The sequence below is a fragment of the Bufo bufo genome, chromosome 6, assembly GCF_905171765.1.
Source record: "Bufo bufo chromosome 6, aBufBuf1.1, whole genome shotgun sequence".
NCBI lineage: Eukaryota > Metazoa > Chordata > Amphibia > Anura > Bufonidae > Bufo > Bufo bufo.
Window position 1 is genome coordinate 324,482,134 of NC_053394.1, and position 22,170 is coordinate 324,504,303.

General features: G+C 44.0%; 1 protein-coding gene across 1 annotated transcript; it reads right to left on the reverse strand.

Annotated features, from left to right (window-relative positions):
* Positions 1 to 12,075: 12,075 nt before the first annotated feature.
* LOC121005710 (olfactory receptor 11L1-like) lies at positions 12,076 to 12,999 on the reverse strand. The gene has a single exon (XM_040438480.1). The coding sequence runs from the start codon at positions 12,997 to 12,999 to the stop codon at positions 12,076 to 12,078; it is 924 nt and encodes a 307-aa protein (XP_040294414.1).
* Between the last annotated feature and the right edge of the window lie 9,171 nt (positions 13,000 to 22,170).

Genomic DNA, 22,170 nt, shown 5'->3' on the forward strand with positions numbered 1-22,170 from the left:
TCAAGGGGAACACTTAGACAATGCCCTTATAGGAGGTGGGACACGTGGCACAGTGGGTTCACACCCGCTGGTTCGTGACAGTACAGCTGCGGTGTGTATGTTTGTGTTTTACGGCCCACAACTTATTTTATTCTTGCAGATCTTGCACAGGGCAATGCTGTTATCTTCCATGAGCGTGGAGAAAAACTGCCAGATGGAAGATACTTGCACAGACCTTGGCAGCCAAGCCTGGCTTAGCTCTGGCACATTTTGGTCCTGCTGCACCCACAGTATCAGCGACATCACTAGTTCCCTAAGCATATCTGGCCCTGGCAATTTTTTAGGAGGTTCTGGTCGCCTATGCTCTTCATTGATGCCATTGCCACCACTTTCCTCATTGTTACCTTCTCCTCAGCACTTCGATCTGGCTGCCAAGCCTTGTCCAACATACAATCATCATCATCACCCTCCCTGTCACTTTTATCGGACTGTGATATATCATGGTGGTTTCCTTGGCCCTCTTCCAATACCCTACTTTGTATTTGTTCCAACTGACACTGTCACTACCACAGCCCCCACCCCCAATACAGTTGCTACAGGTGCCACTATTACCACCACATCACCAACACAGCTATGCATGTGGTCCCCCGCCTGCCCCTGAACCTACACCTCTGGGCAGTCCAGACGCTGACTGCTTTCACACAATCTTGACTATCTTTCATAGAGCGTGGGTGGGGTTTTGTTGCCTCTTATTAGTTAAAAGGAAGGTTCTCCACTGGGAGGGGCACTGAGGACAGCACTGAGAGCTTCTCAGTGGCTGCAAGATGGAGGATCAGGAGGAATGATGTGACCCCTGGCTTCAAGTCAGACTCAGAAGTGACCTTCATGTCATCATGCTGTGTAATAGAGAATTCAGGGAGAACTGTGGCCTGCCCCACTACTAATACTATTACTTCTGGCCAGATAGCTACTACTACCCATATTCTGGCTCTGGGAGGATAAGGCCTGGCGCTGGGTCTTTCATTTGGAACTCTTTCATAATCCAGACATTTGGCCAAATGTACAGAGTCACAAAAAGTATTGATTGGTTTTTTAAATGTTTTTATGTTTCTTAAAGACAGAGAGACGCAATTAAATATTCTCCCCTTTCTACAAACACACTGAAGACACTGCTATTGACAATTCACTTTTGGAATAATGCAGTATCAGTGACAGTAACAGATGTGGACCTAATGTCTTATGTGCGTTCAAATATGCAGATTCATAAAAAAAACTGTCTCTAATTTAAAAGACAAGTTGTCCACCTACTATGAAATTATCCCCACCACCATGCCAACACTTGGTGTCGAGCTTACGTTTTTACACTAAAATTTATCGATTTCTACCGAATATTCGGATTAATTCCCAACTAGTGACCAATTTTCAACACACATACTTGGTACCAAAATTCGAACCACAAATGGAAGTCGATAGTGTATGTTATGACGTTCCACTTGCTCATACAGACAGCGGCGTCCCGCTGTATTCGAATGAAAGTCGATCGCTTAATTGTGAATGGAATGTGCACAGTCTTACCGGGACTTCAAGCCCTCGACTTTGGTCTGCTTTCTATGAAGGTTAGGATTCTGGTCTCAAGGGCTGTTTGATCAGATTTGAATTTGGCAGCAAAAATTTCTGAATACACGTGGTCTTTTATTTGGAACCAGATATCTTTCGTGTAATAGTAGTTTCTTTCTTTGGCAATTCAGTATTCATACGGTGATGTCCAAGCCTCCTCAGTCAGACGATGTGCTTTTCCAAATAGGGGGGGTGATACCAGACGCGTTTCGGGGTTTTAAAGCAGTGACCCCTTCATCAGTGGTACACTGGTATCACCCCCCTATTTGGAAAAGCACATTGTCTGACTGAGGAGGCTTGGACATCACTGTATGAATACTGAATTGCCAAAGAAAGAAACTACTATTACACTAAATATATCTGGTTCCAAATAAAAGACCACGTGCATTCAGAAATTTTTGGCGCCGAATTCAAATCTGATCAAACAGCCCTTGAGACCGGAATCCTAACCTTCATAGAAAGCAGACCGAGTCAAGGGCTTGAAGTCCATTTAAAGACTTCCCGGTAAGACTGTGCACATTCCATTCACAATTAAGCGATCGCGTGTCATTCAAATACAGCGGGACGCCGCTGTCTGTATCAGCAAGTGGAACGTCATAACATACACTATCGACTTCCATTTGTGGGTCGAATTTTGGTACCAAGTATGTGTGTTGAAAATTGGTCAAGTTGGGAATTAATCCGAATATTCGGTAGAAATCGATAGTTCCTCTTCTGTGACTTTCTTCGAACTTTACTAACAATTCTTATCATCGAATATAATTTTTCATCGAATACTATCATCAAAATTTTATGGTCGACTATTTTTACGATTATTATTACTTTTATGATTGGAGACTCCACATTGTTGCCTTTTAGAATTTATTGATTATTGGGATCGGTATATCTATGTAATTATTTTTTAGGCTTTTATGAGGATATCCAGTTGAATATTTCTTATCAATTATCATTAATAATTTATTGCTATATCTGTGATTTATTAATTTCTATTTTTACTTAAACCTGTTGATATTATATTGCCATATTTGTGATTTATGAAATTCTATTCTTATCTAATAAAGATCCCTTTACTATAGAGAGTGCCCCACTACTTTTTATTTTTTCATTTATTCACATTTTGCCAGACTGGGTGTTGTCTGAAGGTGGGAGCACCTCTGCGAGATTCCCCCCTCATCCTAGTGCGACATTTCTTTGTATTCTTTGTATGTAAAGATCATTTTATGTCAGAGACTGCTACTCCCATTCACCTTCATTCACAGCCCAACACAGAATGACGTTCCACTAGTTTTGTTAGGGCACCTCTCTGCTTACTGTCCCACTAATTGGCTCATCCAGGCTGTATGTCAGCCTGTGAGCCAATCAGGGCAAGCCCTCCCCCTACTTCCTTTCAGGTGTTTTTGAAAATAATGATGATGAATGACGGCAGACTTCGGTTCTTTTCCAGAGATGAAGCTTCATTTTGATTATCAGGCCTAGAGACAGCAAGTTTTAGCTAGACAGAAAGAAGTGACTCAGGAGATCAGAAGATTTCTAGATAACCTCATTTGGAGCAGGGACTTCTTAGAGGCTGATTTAAATATAACCTAAGGAACTTTACTGATGATATGCCTGATGTGTTGGGGCTACTCTTAAGTGGCCCCTTGGTATTGATCCTTTCACCCATATACAGGGACTTCTCTGCAAGGGAAACACAAGGCTGCTGCCTCTTGGATAAGTCTCTGTTCAAGTGACTGCTGGCCCATGGAGGTCAATAGATAGTGGTGGGGAGCATAGAGGGATGAAGCAAAACCATAGTCAAGGACAAGCCAAGTTCAGGACAGTCAGAGTATTTGCAATCCGATAAACAATCTGAGGTCAGGCAAGCAGCTTAGGGTCAGAACAGAGGTCAAGGGTTAGACAGAGGGCAGGTCAGGCAGCGAAGTGAAAAATACAGAAAACAGGCAAACATCAATACATGGGTAGAAAGACTTAGAACAGCAAACCTTTGCAGGACACTAATGGACTAGAACCAATTTTTAAGGCAGGGCCTAATGACAGGCCTTGCCAGCAAGAAGCAGGATGCAACCGGCAGCCAGGAAGGAGGAGAGGAAGACCAGCAGGCCGCCGGATTGCAAGAGCTGGGGAGTGGGTGAGTAGTGTGTTGGTCATGCCCACCAGAGACAGTGGGATGGTATCAAGCATGGTTCACTCTGATCTAGCATTGAGGATCTCATCCCATCCATGATCACATGCACCACTGCAGCCACTCGCTGGCCTTAAGTGATGTTTCTCCAATCAGCAAATAAACAGCAGTGATTGGGAGTGAACATTTGAGTAAGTGCGTGAGCCTCCGATAATCGGCCGGTGTATATCGGTTTTAAAGAGGTTATCCCATGAATAATGTAAAAAATGAAAATCATACATAATCTTATACATGACAACCTCTTTCTAACAAAGCTAGAACCAGCCCTGTACCTCACATGGATGCAGAAATCTCCCCATTAATTTGTCCAATTGTTCTGCTAGATTTAATTCTAGCTTTCAGCTATGAGACGTGTCCTTTCTCCGCGGTGTGTCCTTTCTGCTGCAACTGGTGGCAGTTGAAGGATTAACCACCTCCGGACCGCCTAACGCAGGATTGCGTTCCGGAGGTGGCAGCGCTGCGCAGAGTCACGCATATACGCGTCATCTCGCGAGACGCGAGATTTCGCTCCAAGCCGGCCCGCGCATGCGCATCGCGGGCCGGCAAAATTCAAAGAACAAGTTCGTCACCAGCCTGCCAGCAACGATCATTGGCTGGCAGGCTGGCGATTTTCAAAAAATCCAATCCAAAGTCATATAACAGATCATATTAGTAAATATGATCTGTTATATGGCTTGTCTGCTCCTGTGCTGGTCCTTTTCGTCGGTTGGATCCAGCACAGGAGCAGACTGAACTGTGAGTACACCAACACTACACCTTAGCCCCAGATCACCCACCTGCACCCCAATTAACCCTTTGATCACCCCTTTGATCGCCCCTGTCAATCACTAGTGAAAGGAAAAAAAGTGATCAGTGTAAACTGTCACTTTTTTTTTTTCACTGGTATTGGCTGTTAGGTTTTAGGGATAGTTTAGGCCCCTTGGTTAGGTAGTTAGCGTCAGTTAGCGCCCACCCCACCGCACCGCAGTCACTTTTATTCGCTGTTTAGCGTATCGCTAATCAGCATTTGTACTTTTATAGTATCTGTAAGTGATCAAAACTGATCACGGTCAGATCTATAATAGTATTAGTGTCACCTTAGCTCGCCCTCCACCCAAAACGCAGTGTTTGCCCGATCAGGCCTGATCGGTCGCCCACACGTGCGTTCACCCACGCCCGCCCCACCGCAGTGACAAAAAATTATTATTTTTTGTTCACTGCACATTCATTTTATACGCACTGCGGCGATAAAAAAATCAGTTTTGATATTTTTTATCAACCACAGCAGCCTCCGGTACTTCGCTAGCCTCCCCTTTGTAAGACAGGTTTGCTTTTTTTCTTGGGTAGTCTCAGGGAATACCCCTAAATTTAGTAGTCCAAAATGTCAAACAGGGTGTATTCTTCTGAAGAGGCCTACAGGATTCTGACCCAGTCGGATGAGGAGTGGGAACCCTCATCTGACGAATCTAGCGGGTCAGAATATGAACCTGTGGAAAGCAGTGGCTCTCTGACCCAAAGTTCGGACGAGGAGGTGGAGGTCCCTGGCAGCACCAGGCGTACCCGGCCCCATGTCGCTAGACCACAGGTTACGCAGGATCCGCTTCAAGAGCAGCAGAGTGGGGCTGTCGCTGCCGGATCACGTGGTGAGGCATACACCAGCAGCGCAGCCCTTCCTGGACCTAGTACCAGCACTGCCGTACAACCTGGTGAAGTAGCGAGCACCAGAAGGGCAGTTGAAGCTGGTACGGTGGCACGTGCAATAGTTACCCCGTCGCAGCCACCGCAAAGACGGGCCCGTAGAGCCCCTAGAGTCCCTGAGGTGCTGGCAAATCCTGATTGGCAGTCACCAACTTCAGCCGCACCAGTAGTTCCCCCTTTCACCGCCCAGTCTGGAGTTCGGGTTGAGACGGCTCAAATCGGTTCGGCCCTGGGATTTTTTGAGCTGTTCTTGACTGCGGAGCTCTTGGACTTAGTCGTGGCAGAGACCAACCAGTATGCCACACAATTTATAACCGCTAACCCGGGAAGCTATTATGCCCAGCCTTTCCGGTGGAAACCAGTCCAAGTTTCCGAGCTTAAAATTTTTTTGGGCCTTCTCCTCAACATGGGCCTGACAAAAAAGCATGAATTGCGGTCATATTGGTCAACGCACCCAATTCATCACATGCCCATGTTCTCTGCTGCTATGTCCAGGACACGATTTGAGACCATCCTACGTTTTCTGCATTTTAGCGACAATACCACCTCCCGTCCCAGAGGCCACCCTGCTTTTGACCGGCTCCACAAAATTCGGCCCCTCATAGACCATTTCAACCTGAAATTTGCAGATTTGTATACCCCTGAGCAAAACATCTGCGTAGACGAGTCCCTAATACATTTTACCGGGCGCCTTGGCTTCAAACAATACATCCCAAGCAAGCGTGCCCGGTATGGGGTCAAATTGTATAAGCTCTGTGAAAGGGCCACAGGCTATACCCACAAATTTCGGATCTATGAGGGAAAAGATCAGACCCTGGAGCCGGTCGGTTGCCCTGACTACCTGGGGAGCAGTGGGAAGACAGTCTGGGACTTGGTGTCACCCTTATTCGGCAAGGGGTACCATCTTTATGTGGACAATTTCTACACAAGTGTGGCCCTCTTTAGGCATTTGTTTCTAGAACGGATTTGCGCCTGTGGCACCATGCGAACTAGTCGCGTGGGCTTCCCCCAACGGCTTGTAACCACCCGTCTTGCAAGGGGGCAGAGGGCTGCCTTGTGTAACGAAGAACTGCTCGCGGTGAAATGGAGAGACAAGCGTGACGTTTACATGCTCTCCTCCATTCACGCAGACACGACAATCCAAATTGAGCGAGCAACCCGTGTCATTGAAAAGCCCCTCTGTGTCCACGACTATAATGCGCTCATGGGAGGGGTGGACTTCAATGACCAGATGTTGTCTCCGTATTTAGTTTCCCGCAGAACCAGACGCTGGTATAAGAAGGTGTCTGTATATTTAATTCAATTGGCGCTCTACAATAGTTTTGTTCTCTACAGTAAGGCTGGGAGAACAGGATCCTTCCTCAAATTCCAGGAAGAGATCATCGAGAACCTCCTTTACCCAGGAGGTTCCGTGGCCCCATCCACCAGTGTAGTTAGCCGTCTACACGAGCGACATTTCCCCAGTGTCGTTCCTGGTACCTCAACCCAACCGTCACCCCGAAAAAGATGTCGTGTCTGTAGCAGGAGTGGAATAAGGCGTGACACCCGCTATTTCTGTCCTGACTGTGCTGACCACCCTGCCCTATGCTATGGAGAGTGTTTCCGGAAGTACCACACACAGGTACACTTAGCATAGGGATCACATCTCACCAGGACAGGCACACAGGGCTATTAGGGCCCATTCACTCACAGCTGCTGCAAACCTCTCCTTTCACCTGGGATAAAGTGCATAATGTACTTCGCCGCATCTTTGGGCGATTTGCGCTTTGCACATTGTCCCATGGGGAAGGAGAGGTTTGTTCTATAAAAGGTAAAAAAAACTAAACAAAAAAAAAAATACCGGTAAGTAAAAAAGTTAAATGTTCAGTTAAAAAAGTTTAAAAAAAGTTTCTATGTTCTGTTCAACAGTTAATAAAGTTATTGCTTTGCGGCCTGGTTTTTTCTTTTTTGTTTTGTTTTTTTTACCTTTCAGGTGGACCAACCGATCGACTAGCTGCAGCACTGATGTGCATTCGGACAGAAGCATTGCGCTGCTGTCAGATTACACGCAAGTCGGTGTATGCGGCGCTGCAAGACGAGATTTCTCCTCTGCAGTAAAAGATACGTTTGCCGAGGCATATGAGCTGAGGAGGTGGCGGTGTTCATATACTTTGGCAAACACTTTGTATATATAAAAAAAAAAATCCCGGCAATGATTTATTCATCCACATCGATTGATGTGAATGGAGAAATCTGGTTTGCCAGGGCATACGAGCTGAAGTGGGTATGGATGTTGGGCGGAGCTCCTATGTCCTGGCAGACGCCTTTCCCCTCCTTTTTCTTTTTTTGGCAGAGATTTTTTCATCCACATTGATCGATGCGAATGAAGAAATCTGTGCCGTTCATTTTTTTCTTTCAGCCCAGAGGCTGAACGGAAAAAAAAAATCTCATTACCCGTATGCTCAATATAAGGAGAATAGCAGAAACTCCTAATGCTGGGCATACATGTAATGATTGCGGAGACCCTCAAATGCCAGGGCAGTACAAACACCCCACAAATAACACCATTTTGGAAAGAAGACACCCCAAGGTATTCGCTGAGGGGCATATTGAGTCCATGAAAGATTGAAATTTTTGTCCCAAGTTAGCGGAAAGGGAGACTTTGTGAGAACAAAATCAAAAAAATCAATTTCCGCTAACTTGTGCCAAATTTTTTTTTTTTCAATGAACTCGCCATGCCCCTCATTGAATACCTTGGGGTGTCTTCTTTCCAAAATGGGGTCACATGTGGGGTATTTATACTGCCCTGGCATTTTAGGGGCCCCAAAGCGTGAGAAGAAGTCTGGTATCCAAATGTCTAAAAATGCCCTCCTAAAAGGAATTTGGGCACCTTTGCCCACCTAGGCTGCAAAAAAGTGTCACACATGTGGTATCTCCGTATTCAGCAGAAGTTGGGGAATATGTTTTGGGGTGTCATTTTACATATACCCATGCTGGGTGAGATAAATATCTTGGTCAAATGCCAACTTTGTATAAAAAAAATGGGAAAAGTTGTCTTTTGCCAAGATATTTCTCTCACCCAGCATGGGTATATGTAAAAAGACACCCCAAAACACATTCCCCACCTTCTCCTGAGTACGGAGATACCAGATGTGTGACACTTTTTTGCAGCCTAGGTGGGCAAAGGGGCCCACATTCCAAAGAGCACCTTTCGGATTTCACAGGTCATTTACCTACTTACCAGACATTAGGGCCCCTGGAAAATGCCAGGGCAGTATAACTACCCCACAAGTGACCCCATTTTGGAAAGAAGACACCCCAAGGTATTCCGTGAGGGGCATGGCAAGTTCCTAGAATTTTTTATTTTTTGTCACAAGTTAGTGGAAAATGATGATTTTTTTTTTTTCATACAAAGTCTCATATTCCACTAACTTGTGACAAAAAATAAAAATTTCCATGAACTCACTATGCCTATCAGCGAATACCTTGGGGTCTCTTCTTTCCAAAATGGGGTCACTTGTGGGGTAGTTATACTGCCCTGGCATTCTAGGGGCCCAAATGTGTGGTAAGGAGTTTGAAATCAAATTCAGTAAAAAATGACCTATGAAATCCAAAAGGTGCTCTTTGGAATGTGGGCCCCTTTGCCCACCTAGGCTGCAAAAAAGTGTCACACATCTGGTATCCCCGTACTCAGGAGAAGTTGAGGAATGTGTTTTGGGGTGTCTTTTTACATATACCCATGCTGGGTGAGATAAATATCTTGGTCAAATGCCAACTTTGTATAAAAAAATGGGAAAAGTTGTCTTTTGCCAAGATATTTCTCTCACCCAGCATGGGTATATGTAAAATGACACCCCAAAACACATTCCCCACCTTCTCCTGAGTACGGAGATACCAGATGTGTGACACTTTTTTGCAGCCTAGGTGGGCAAAGGGGCCCATATTCCAAAGAGCACCTTTCGGATTTGACAGGTCATTTTTTTCAGAATTTGATTTCAAACTCCTTACCACACATTTGGGCCCCTAGAATGCCAGGGCAGTATAACTACCCCACAAGTGACCCCATTTTGGAAAGAAGACACCCCAAGGTATTCCGTGAGGGGCATGGCAAGTTCCTAGAATTTTTTATTTTTTGTCACAAGTTAGTGGAAAATGATGATTTTTTTTTTTTTTTTTTTTTTCATACAAAGTCTCATATTCCACTAACTTGTGACAAAAAATAAAAAATTCTAGGAACTCGCCATGCCCCTCACGGAATACCTTGGGGTGTCTTCTTTCCAAAATGGGGTCACTTGTGGGGTAGTTATACTGCCCTGTCATTCTAGGGGCCCAAATGTGTGGTAAGGAGTTTGAAATCAAATTCTGAAAAAAATGACCTGTCAAATCCGAAAGGTGCTCTTTGGAATGTGGGCCCCTTTGCCCACCTAGGCTGCAAAAAAGTGTCACACATCTGGTATCTCCGTACTCAGGAGAAGGTGGGGAATGTGTTTTGGGGTGTCATTTTATATATACCCATGCTGGGTGAGATAAATATCTTGGTCAAATGCCAACTTTGTATAAAAAAATGGGAAAAGTTGTCTTTTGCCAAGATATTTCTCTCACCCAGCATGGGTATATATAAAATGACACCCCAAAACACATTCCCCACCTTCTCCTGAGTACGGAGATACCAGATGTGTGACACTTTTTTGCAGCCTAGGTGGGCAAAGGGGCCCATATTCCAAAGAGCACCTTTCGGATTTGACAGGTCATTTTTTTCAGAATTTAATTTCAAACTCCTTACCACACATTTGGGCCCCTAGAATGCCAGGGCAGTATAACTACCCCACAAGTGACCCCATTTTGGAAAGAAGAGACCCCAAGGTATTTCGTTATGGGCATAGTGAGTTCATAGACGTTTTTATTTTTTGTCACAAGTTAGTGGAATATGAGACTTTGTAAGAAAAAAAAAAAAAAAAAAAAAATCATCATTTTCCGCTAACTTGTGACAAAAAATAAAAAGTTCTATGAACTCACTATGCCCATCAGCGAATACCTTAGGGTGTGTACTTTCCGAAATGGGGTCATTTGTGGGGTGTTTGTACTGTCTGGCCATTGTAGATCCTCAGGAAACATGACAGGTGCTCAGAAAGTCAGAGCTGCTTCAAAAAGCGGAAATTCACATTTTTGTACCATAGTTTGTAAACGCTATAACTTTTACCCAAACCATTTTTTTTTTACCCAAACATTTTTTTTTTATCAAAGACATGTAGAACTATAAATTTAGAGCAAAATTTCTATATGGATCTCGTTTTTTTTGCAAAATTTTACAACTGAAAGTGAAAAATGTCATTTTTTTGCAAAAAAATCGTTAAATTTCGATTAATAACAAAAAAAGTAAAAATGTCAGCAGCAATGAAATACCACCAAATGAAAGCTCTATTAGTGAGAAGAAAAGGAGGTAAAATTCATTTGGGTGGTAAGTTGCATGACCGAGCAATAAACGGTGAAAGTAGTGTAGGTCAGAAGTGTAAAAAGTGGCCTGGTCTTTCAGGGTGTTTAAGCACTGGGGGCTGAGGTGGTTAAACTGAGTACATGCTTCTGCAAACAGCAGGAGACGCTATGCAAATTGATTTCATTGAATAACTCAGTAGCTATAATACATTTTTTATTACATGGAGTTACAAAAGTATGCAGATTCAGGTGCTGGTTTGAAAACTGTAGAATATTTTTCATGAGACAACCCCATTAAGGAATCCAAGTTGAACTTAAAATCTGCTCAATTAAGAGAATATGTGATGGTACATGGTCACATGGAGTCCACCAGATGAGGAGCCACTCTTTCTAACAGCTCTGTGTCCTAATATAGTTGCATTAGTAAAATGCTGTTTCAGCAGACAGTCCAGTACCAGCAGTAGTTTACTTCAACATACAGTTGGCTAATGGGTATACTGTTGTCTGATTTAGGAAATAGTGAGATAAAGGGGTTATCCCTCAAAAAATATTGTTTAGAGTTAAATCCAGCCAATAATTAGAAACATTTTCTGTATTTATATTTATTTAAAAAATGCTTCTTCCCCTAGATAATCCTAGAATTATGTTAGAACAGCACCACCTACTGTTTTTATTAAACAGCCCTTCTGTGTCCACCTCAGCAATTACAGTAACAATATCATATCACTTGCTCAGTATCTCCTCTGAGAAGCAGAACAGATGGTGCAGCTTTCCAGGCAGCCGGCTCACCACACCAGGGATCTGTCTACACACACGAAGGAGCAGAGAGAGGCAAGAACGTCCACCTCTGGACATTTACCAAAGTGGACACAGAAAGACTCTTCAATATAAACAACAGGTGGTGCTATACTAACATTATTCCTGGAATATCTGAAGATATAAGTATTTTTTCAATGCATGTAAATATTTAAAAAAAATCTTTAATTATGGCCTATGAGCAACTGTTTAACAATGAGCCATAGTCTTTATGGGAAAACAATCTGGAATCAGTCACATTGAAACTGCAATCTGCAGTATGTTATAGAGAAGGATGAACTGAGCAGATTGATATTTATTGATATTTATGGGAAAAGTTTCAGTACAACTTCTTTTAATTCATAAATTGTAACGCAAGCAGGTGAGGTTGTTAAAATCTGTATATGGTTTTGTCATTGAGCAAACATTTTTATAAATGCCATCTTTATGTCTTGGTTTCGGAGGCTATATATTATGGGATTAATCAAGGGGGTAAATAAAGCATGTAATAGGGAAACAATTTTATTAATGAGTGAGGAATGTCCTACAGATGGGATCATGTATTTTGCTATTAATGTCCCATAAAATGTGACTACAACAATAAGATGAGAACTGCAGGTAGAGAAGGTTTTTTGTTTGCCAGTTGTAGATGGTATCCTAACTATGGTGAGGAAGATATACACATAGGTCACAATGATATAACCACAAGGAAGGATAAATATTGGAATAGAAAACAGAAAGACTTCCAGTTCTACTAGAGAAGTGTCTGAGCAAGAAAGCTTCTGAAGAGGAGAAAGGTCACAGTAGACATGGTCAATGATATTGTCATAACAAAAATCAAAGTTTGATATAGGAAAGACTCCTGAAAGATTAAGAGTAAGACCCAACAACCATGGCCATAGTGACAGACAGGTGTTGTGCCTAAAGTCCATGACAGTACAGTATCTTAGGGGGTTGCAGACGGCCAAGTATCGATCATAGGACATTACAGAAAGAAGAAAACATTCAGTAATAGTTGTACCACTGTATAAGTATAATTGTGTGATACAGCCAACATAACTCATCTTCTTCCCTCCAAACAAAATGGCTACGAGCATGTTAGGAACAATGTTTGAGGAAATCACAAGGTCAGAAAAGGAAAGATGACAAAGGAAGTAATACATGGGGCACTGAAGCTTGGTGTTGACTGAAACAAGCACAATAAGCATAAGGTTTCCTACAACTGTAAAAAGAAAGATGACCAAGAAAAGTATGAAGAATACAATATTGAATACATAAAGGTTTCCGAAACCCAACAGAATGAATTCTGTCACTCTTGTTTGGTTCATTGTAGACATGATGTTAAGTTCAAGCAATTGATTTGCAGTGTATCCTAGGTGGAGAGAAGTCATCAAAAGTTATACAGGTCATAGAAAACAAAAAAACTTTTGTGCAATTAGCAATTAACTAATTCTATACATTCAATAGAATACATTTATGGTTAATGATGTGTAATGCAATAGTAATAAAAGATACAGAGAAGCCCAGATAGGCATGATCTGCCTGACAAATTCACTGCTGTTGTTTGTCTCTATAGCATTGTAACATCTGTGTAAGGAAACAAAGGTGAGGAAGAATACAGAGTTATCTTTCAAGACCACTGCCAGCAAACTCTGCTACCTACTTTCCTACATCTAGGTGTTTATCAGAGCTGATTGGATTTGCCTGCTGGAGACCCCTATTACATCTGCAGAGTAAGGTGGCAGGTGCAAACTCATAGGTAGCAGACCTATCAAATGCCAAAGAGTAGCAGGAGTGTAAAACAAGCAAGAGCCTGAGTCAGGAGACACTATAGAAGCCAAAACAGCAGACAAGGGGTTAAACCAGACACAGAGGACTCAAAGCCAAGAGATACACTTAAAGCCTAACCATTAGTCAAGGGTTTAATCCAGAAACAAACCAAGGAAGGTTTAACAGAAATGTAGCAGGAGTCAACACAAAATCACAGGCAAAAGAAATAGTCAACAGAAGACTTAAATTGCTCGCCTGTCTCTGGGACTGGATGGCTCATACATAGATTGACTAGCCAGGGCTTAGCTGGTCGGCATTGCAATCCTCCTTCAACAACCGTGGCTCGATAAATTCCTGACAGTGACCCCATTCTATGACCCTTACATTTAGGGCCAGGTTTAAGTTGAATTTTTTTAATGAAAAGAACAAACCAAACAATCTGCATGTACAGAACAAGCTGGTAACTAAAAACATTCCATAAGCTTTCCAATGCACCAAATACTGAAAGGAAGCTCTAACCTCCCAAAAAGCATAATAAATAGTTACCAAAAAGTCATATGTAAGCTATACATATTTGCTATCACTCTAATTGTACTAACATGTAGAATAAAGCCAACCTCTTTATATGTACTGTAAGTTTGAAGAAAAAAATAAATGGTGGAATTTTAGTTTTTTACCATTTACCCCAGAAAGATTTAAAGGGAACCTATCAGGTTCGTTATGCTGCCCTATCTGGATGCTGATTTCTGTGGTTTATCACTTATATGTTAAAGTGCAACAGATTTTAAGGTACTTTCTCTGCCCTCCCCAGTCCTCCAGGCAATGACTAATTGATAGATGTTTCCCTTTGCATAGCAATAGGGAGTCATTTGTTAAACGGAAGTTGGAGGGTGGGGTAAGTATGTGCATCATGAATATCATAGGACTCCTTGCTGGATGTGCATAGCAAAGATTAAAATGTAAATTCTCAAAAGCTATTGCACTTTAACACACAAGGAACAGACTGCTGAAATTTGTGTGTCACTTTTCCAGAGAAGGCCACTTTTCACCTTGAATCCCAGGCCGATTTTTGCATATTTGATGTGTCATTTTATGTGCTAATAACTCTAGAATACTTTTACTTATCCAAGCTATTTTGAGATTGTTTTCTCATGACACATTGTACTTCATGTTAGTGATAAATTTGAGTCAATAAGTTTACCTTTATTTATAAAAAAAAATTGACAGAAAATTTGTGACCACTGCTGATGGATTGCAGGGTGGTCGTAACCATGGAAACAATCAGTGTATAATGTGATGGAAAAATGAATCAAGCCAGCAAAGGAAGCGATATGGATACAAAAAAGATACACGTTAACAAATGTCTCAGACTGATGCCATACAGTGGTATCTGTTCACCATAGAGTTCCGTTGCAAATGAAAACATACGTTAAGGTATACGTTTTTTTCTGTACTCTGCACGATACAGAAGCGTGTGTCACATTCGTTACCTCTGACTGTGACCTTCCGTCCTTGCTCGTTCAGCGCTCCTCGCTGAAGTTTCGTTTCTGTGTGTTATTTGTGGTTCTGTATGGGTTAACTCCCCTGTGTTCCTATTAGGAGTTAATCCTCTCTGTCTGCTCCATGGGTGTGGCCTCTTTGCTGCACCCATGGAACCTGTATATAAGGCTGAGGTTTCCTCAGTTCTGGGTCAGCTCTCCTGGTGTGTGTTGTCTTGTCCTGCCCTGCTCCTGGCTCCTGGTTTGTACTCTGTCTCCCATGCTGTTGACCCATGGGATCCGTGTCTGTCTGTCTGTCTGTGCTCTGTGGGTTTCCCTACTTGTTCATTGACGTTCTCTCTCCCCGTCCTCTTTCCTATCTTTCTGTTATCTGTTCTGCCAGTTATGTTTGAGTCACCTTGTGTTATGTTATATGTCTCTGTTCAGCAAGCCCTTGCTGCACCTTTCTTTGCAGCAGAGTGCAATGCGCAAGGCCATGCAGTTTACCACTGGTGGAGCAAGTCCTTCTCTGCTCATTGTCACTCCTGTTTCCTTGCTATGTATTTCTGCTTGTGTTATTAGTTGCCCTGTTTTGTATTTGCCTGTCTGTTATGTTTGCCTATGTGCCGTTGGTACCTTCTGGTACCTGTTGTCCATTCGTTCCTGCTGTCACTGTCTAGTTCACGCTCCAGAGTGGACCCTGGCAACTTCCTGCGGCAAAGCCTAACCCTACCTTCTGGGGCCCTAGTGAATACCAGGAGTTGCTTAGTCATGCCCCTCTGGAGTATTACTAGACAGTGGCGCAGTGGGGGTTTGCTCCCACTGTGCTGACGGTACATAGAGCTCATGTTTTGTCTGTGCTGCCTTCCCTGGGTTTTGTTTGTGCAATAAACTCTTGTGTGTCTGTACCTGATTTCTGTTTGTTTATTGCTTGATGACACGGTGGTCTCTCCTGGGACCTCCAACTCGTGACAGCGTGGTGTGCTACACTTTTGTATCCTTTTACTTTCCAACGTATAAGTTAAACGGATGGCAAAAATGTTATGTAAACCCACCCTAAGATGTGTTTGTACATGAAAATAACAGCATATATGATCATTGTATGACTTGTATCCTGAAGTTTTACTTTCCCCTCTTTGCAGGATCCATCTTTGTCATCTTGTCCCTGAGCTCAGGAGTGTGGATTAGCTGCTATGATGTCTCCTATACACTGCACATATACAGAAATAGATTCTGCCCAAAACTTTCTCTGTATTACAGAGAAGCAACATAAAGGACACCATGACCCGGCACTGGGATGAGATAGAAAATTTACTAGAAGCAACTGCAGCATTTATATGTATCGCTCTCTCACTCTGCTCTCTCCTCCTTCTTCCCTTCCATTTATAAACTCCTCTCTGAGAGAGCTCACACTCCATCTTCAGCTCTGCCTCTCTGAAAGCAGATTTTGCCAGTAAATTGTGAGCAAGCGTTCCTGTAGGAAGCTGGGGGAGGAGGAGTGGAGTTTGATAAGTAGAAAAAGAGGCTTTTTTTTACAAAAAAAATATATTACAGAGTATTTTTACCGCTTATTCTTTTAATTTATGGGGATAAAAAGGAAATTATTGATCTACAGGATGGCGAAAGTGCTGTAGGGACCCACAAGGAGTTGGTGGATAAAAGGGATATGTTAGGAGTTTCTTGGTAAACTCAAAGGGCAATTTCTGAAACAAGGAAAGCTGTATTACAGTGGATGCTTTGTAATAGTGTGAGAGTTTAGGATATTTAGCTCCCCATCTTACCTGTGAGCTGTCAAGGTGCTATGTGGAATATAGGGTTGTCCTACCTTCCAAATAAAAAACAATATATTTTTGGAGAAGGCACAGAGACTATAAGAGTAGGGTTGAGCGAACCCGAACTGTAAAGTTCGGGTTCGTATCGAACTTTAGGATTTTTGGACCCTGGACCCGAACCCGAACATTTCTGTAAAAGTTTGGGTTCGGTGTTCGGCGAGTTAATGGCGCTTTTTAAAAGGCTGCAGAGCAGCCAATCAACAAGCGTTTAACTGTCTGACCTTAGAAGCCATCACAGCCATGCCTACTAATGGCATGGCTGTGATTGGCCAGTGTAGCATGTGACCCAGCCTCTATATAAGCTGGAGTCACGTAGCGCTGCACGTCACTCTGCTGTGCTTAGTGTAGGGAGAGGATGCTGCTGGTGATTTCAGGGAGAGAATAGAACTGAATCTTTGCTCAAAGCCTGAATCTAACTCAGCGATCTACATACATTGTGTTTTGTGGGTGTTGGGCACAATTTTTTTATCCTGGCCTGAGCCCAGTGACAAAAAAAAAACAACCTTTATAAGTCAGTTAGGTGGGCGGCGGCAGCCATTTTATGAAAGCTCAGTGCACCAGCACTGCATCTGAGCTTTTAGGACATTGAAAATCAAAATTTTTTGGGCAATTTACAACATCTGGTGCATTTGCAGGCTTAGTCAGTGTGCAATTTAAGCTAGAAATACAGCCATCATTTTCTGGGTTTTTTAAAAAACTCTTTTTTGCCAAAAACCACTATTTTCCAGATCTGCAAGTGTTAAATTCAAGTTTAATATATCCAGCTTTCATATTCTGTTACCAATAAAAACACTTTTTTGGCAATATACAACATCTGGATTTGTCAGTGTGCAATTTAAGCTAGAAATACACCCATCATTTTCTGGGTTTTTAAAAACACACTTTTTTGCCAGAAAAAACTATTTTTCAGATCTGCAAGTGTTAAATTCAAGTTTAATATATACAGCCTTCATATTCTGCTACCAATAAAAACACTTTTTTGGCAATATACAACATCTGGATTAGTCAGTGTGCAATTTAAGCTAGAAATACAGCCATAATTTTCTGGGTTTTTAAAAGCACACTTTTTTGCCAGATTCCACTATTTTTCTGGCCTTGCAGCATCACCACGTGTGAAATTCCAGGGTTATATACTGATGTCAAATTCAGTTATTAAACAAACACCCGTTTGGGCAAAAAAAATAAAAATAGTTGGCAGCCTTTGCTGCAGATTTCATTGTGAGATACAGCCTTTACATAGTGTGGTTCTATTCAGGTATTTGAAATACCGCCATTTGGTGCTCAAATCTTTAATTGAGGCCTAGTTTATTTGGCAGCCTTTGCTGCATATGTCATTGTGAGATACACCCTTTATATATTTGGGTTATATTCAGATATTTCAAATACCGTCATTTGGTGCACAAATCTTTAATTGAGGCCTAGTATAGTTCAGGGCGTGTGAGATACACCCTTTAAGTACAGGGCTTCTATTCAGATATTTGAAATACAGCCATTCTAGGCAAACAAATTTAATTGAGGCCTAGTGTGAGTCAGGCCGTGTGAGATACACCCTGTATATACAGGGCTTATATTGTTCTATTAATAAAACACCCAATTTTGGGGCAAAATACAAAATTTTTCAGGCCTTGCAGCATCTTGACGTTTGAAATTCCAGGGTTATATACTGCTGCCATATTCACTTATTAAACAAACACCCGTTTGGGCAAAAAAAAGGTTATTTGTGCAGCCTTTGCTGCATTATCATTGTGAGATACACCCTTTATATATTTGGGTTCTATTCAGGTATTTGAAATTCGGCCATTTGGTGCATACATTTTTAATTTAGGCCTAGTGTGGGTCAGGCTGTGTGAGATACACCCTGTATATACAGGGCTTATATTGTTCTATTAATAAAACACCCTTTTTGGGGCAAAATAAGGCCTTGCAGCATCAGCACATTTGAAATTCCAGGATTATATACTGCTGCCATATTCAGTTATTAAACAAACACCCGTTATGGGAAAAAAAAAGTTTATTTGGCAGCCTTTGCTGCATATGTCATTGTGAGATACTCCCTTTATATATTTGGGTTCTATCAGATATTTGAAATACCGACATTTAGTGCACAAATCTTTAATTGAGGCCTTGTCTGCTTCAGGCCGTGTGAGATACACCCTTTAATACAGGGTTTGATTCAGGTATTTGATATACAGCCATTTTGGGCAAACAATTTAATTAAGTCTGGTCTAGTCTGGTTCAGGGCGTGTGAGATACACCCTGTACATACTGTCGTTCTATTCTACTATTAATTAAACTACCCATTTAGGGCAAGATCCTAAATTCGAGAAATATGAGGAGAGCGTCAAATAAGGGACGTGGCCCAGGTCGTGGTGCTGCTGTTGGAGCTCCTGCTGCTGAGAGACGTGGTCGATCTGTGCCAGCCACAGCACAAGTGAAAACCTTTCCTCAGGTGCGAGTAGGCGACAGAACCTGCTGCGGTATTAGGTCGGGGCCTAATGCGGTTCTACGAATGGTGAGGCCTGAACAAGTACTGGCGATAATAGATGGGTTGCTGACAGTGGATCCAGTTCCTTCTCCATTGTCTCCCACGCAGTCCTCCTGCTGAAAGACCACAGTTGGCACCGGCATGCCGATGTCCATCAGTCTTTCACCTCACCCCCTTGCAAATCAGCCAAGCAGTCTGAGCCCCCAAGTCACGCAGCAGTCTCTTCTGCTTTTTGATGACTCTGTTAGCAGGGTTTCCCAGAGCCATCCACCTAGCCCCCGCCCCAGAAGTGGAAGAGATTGAGTGCACCGATGCCCAACCACTTATCTTTCGGATGATGGCGAAACACAGGTGCCAACTGCTGGGGCTTTCGAAAGTGTGCAGACCGACAAGGAAGGCAGAGGTGAAGACTGGGTGGAAGATGATGTGGAGGACGATGAGGTACTCGACCCCACATGGAATCAAGGTCATGCGAGTGACCTATGTAGTTCAGAGGGAAGAGGCGGTGGTCGCACAGAGCCACCAGCACAGCCAGAAGAGGAGCAGGGTGCAAAAGCGGAGCGGGCCATCCTCTAGACAGTACGCCTGCTACTACCCCACCGCAGCAAGGGACCGAGCACACCAAAGCCAGCTCCAAGGAGTTCCCTAGCGTGGCAGTTCTTCAGACAATGTGCTGACAACAAGACACGAGTGGTTTGCACGCTGTACAATCAGAGCCTGAAGTGAGGCAGAAATGTTCTCAACCTGAGCACAACCTGCATGACCAAGCATTTAAGTGCAAAGCACCAGCTGCAGTGGAGTAGACACATCAAAAACCAAGAAAGGTCTCTGGCTCCTCCTGCTTCCTCTTCTGCTGCAGTCTCTGCCTCTTCATCCACCTCTGGAGTGACAGTGCCACCTTCCACCCCGCAAACAGATGATTTGTCAGCAACACCAACACCTGGGTCACCAAGCATCTCCACAATGTCCCACGGAAGCGTTCACCTCTTCATCTCCCAAACGCTGGAGAGGAAGAGGAAGTACCCCCCTACCCACCCGCGATCCCTAGCCCTGAATGCCAGCATTTCTAAATTGAAATTGAAATGCTGTCATTCCGTCTGATGGAGATGGATAGTTTTAAAGGCCTTATGGAGAGGCTGTCCCACAGTATTTCCATGCCCAGCCGCCACTACTTTTCCAGGAGAAGCCATCCCTTCCCTGCATAACCAAGTAGGGGACAAAATCAGGTGTGCACTGCGCAACGCCATCTGTGGCAAGGTGCACCTCAGTACGGATACGTGGACTAGTAAGCACGGTCAGGGACGTTATATCTCCATAACAGCACACTGGGTAAATGCAGTGGCGGCTGGGCCTGAGGCGGATAGCAGTTTAGCGCATGGCCTTCCACCACTGAGGATTGCAGGGCGCTTCAGTTTGCCTCCTGTTGCTTCCTCCTCCTACTCCGCTTCCTCATCCTCTACCAGCCTCCTAATCCGGTCAGCGTAACACCTTCACCACCAACTTCAGCACAGCCAGGGGTAAACGACAGCAGGCAGTTTTAAAACCTATCTGTTTTGGGGACAAACCCCACACCGCGCAGGAGCTGTGGACGGGCCTTGAACAACAGACCGATGAGTGGTTTGTGCCAGTGAGCCTCAAGCCCAGCCTTGATATGTTAGAGCTGCTGCATAAAGTGCGGGGCCGTCTGTGCGCGCTTTTGGCGTTCTCACCCTGTTGCTGCTCGCCTGTCAGCGCTGCAGCGTAACTTCGGCCTTCCCGTTCACCGCCCTTATATGCTGGCCAGGACTGTGCGAGCAGCAGCAGGCGATAGTGGAGTTTCAGCTGCAGCATGCACGGGTAAGTCGCTCGGCGGAACAGCCTCCACTTCACACCAATGATGGGCCTCCATGCGAGACCTGTGTTCCTTGTTCTGAATACTCCACAACATGGCCCAGTGCCGATAACGCCGTTTTCAGCGTAACTATCCCACTTCTATGCCTCCTTGAAAAAACGCTGCTGGCGATGATGGAAGAGGATGTGAACACAGGAGGAGGACGAGGGATCATTTAGTAGGATTTCGGCCAGTAATTCCCAAGTGGCTCCGAGGGTGGTTCCTGCACCCACAAATGCCAGGTACACAATTGTCCAGTCAGGGCACAGTTCTTGAGGATGACGAGGTGGAGGATGAGGAGGAGGAGATTGAGGAGGAGGAGGGAACCATGTTCACAGCAGGGTGGCACCCAGGACCAGCTCATGGCCCTCACTGGGTGCATGGCTGTGGGGATCCAGAGGACACAGATGATACACCTCCCACAGAGGACAGCTTTTTCGTTGCCTCTGGGCAGCCTGGCACACATGAGCAATTACATGCTGCAGTGTCTCCGCAACAACCGCCGAGTTGCCCACATTCTAACTTGTGTGATTACTGTGTGGCCACGCTGCTGTATCCCCGTTACAAGGACAACGTACTGTCCTTAATTCCCTCACTGGAGTGTGATCGTAAGATGTGCGAGTACAAGCGCATTCCCACCTGACAGCGGGGGCACAGTGGAAGCACAAGGCCAAGGCAGAGGAGGAGGAAGAGGTCGCCAACGCAGCTGGGGCACCGCCAGCACCTCAGAAGGCAGGGTTAGCATGGCCGAAATGTGGAAAAGCTTGTCAGCACGCCACAACAACCAGCACCACCAGCTGATATGGAACGTCTTAGCAGGAGGCAGCATTTCACCAACATGGTGGAGCAGTATGTGTGCACACGCCTACACGTACTGAATGACGGGTCTGCCCCCTTCAACTTCTGGGTCCCCAAATTGGGCACATGGCCTGAGCTTGCCCTTTACGCCTTGGAGGTGCTGGCCTGCCCTGCAGCCAGTGTATTATCTGAACGTGTGTTTAGCACGGCAGGGGGCGTCATCACAGACAAGCGCAGCCGCCTGTCTACAGCCAATGTGGACAAGCTCACGTTCA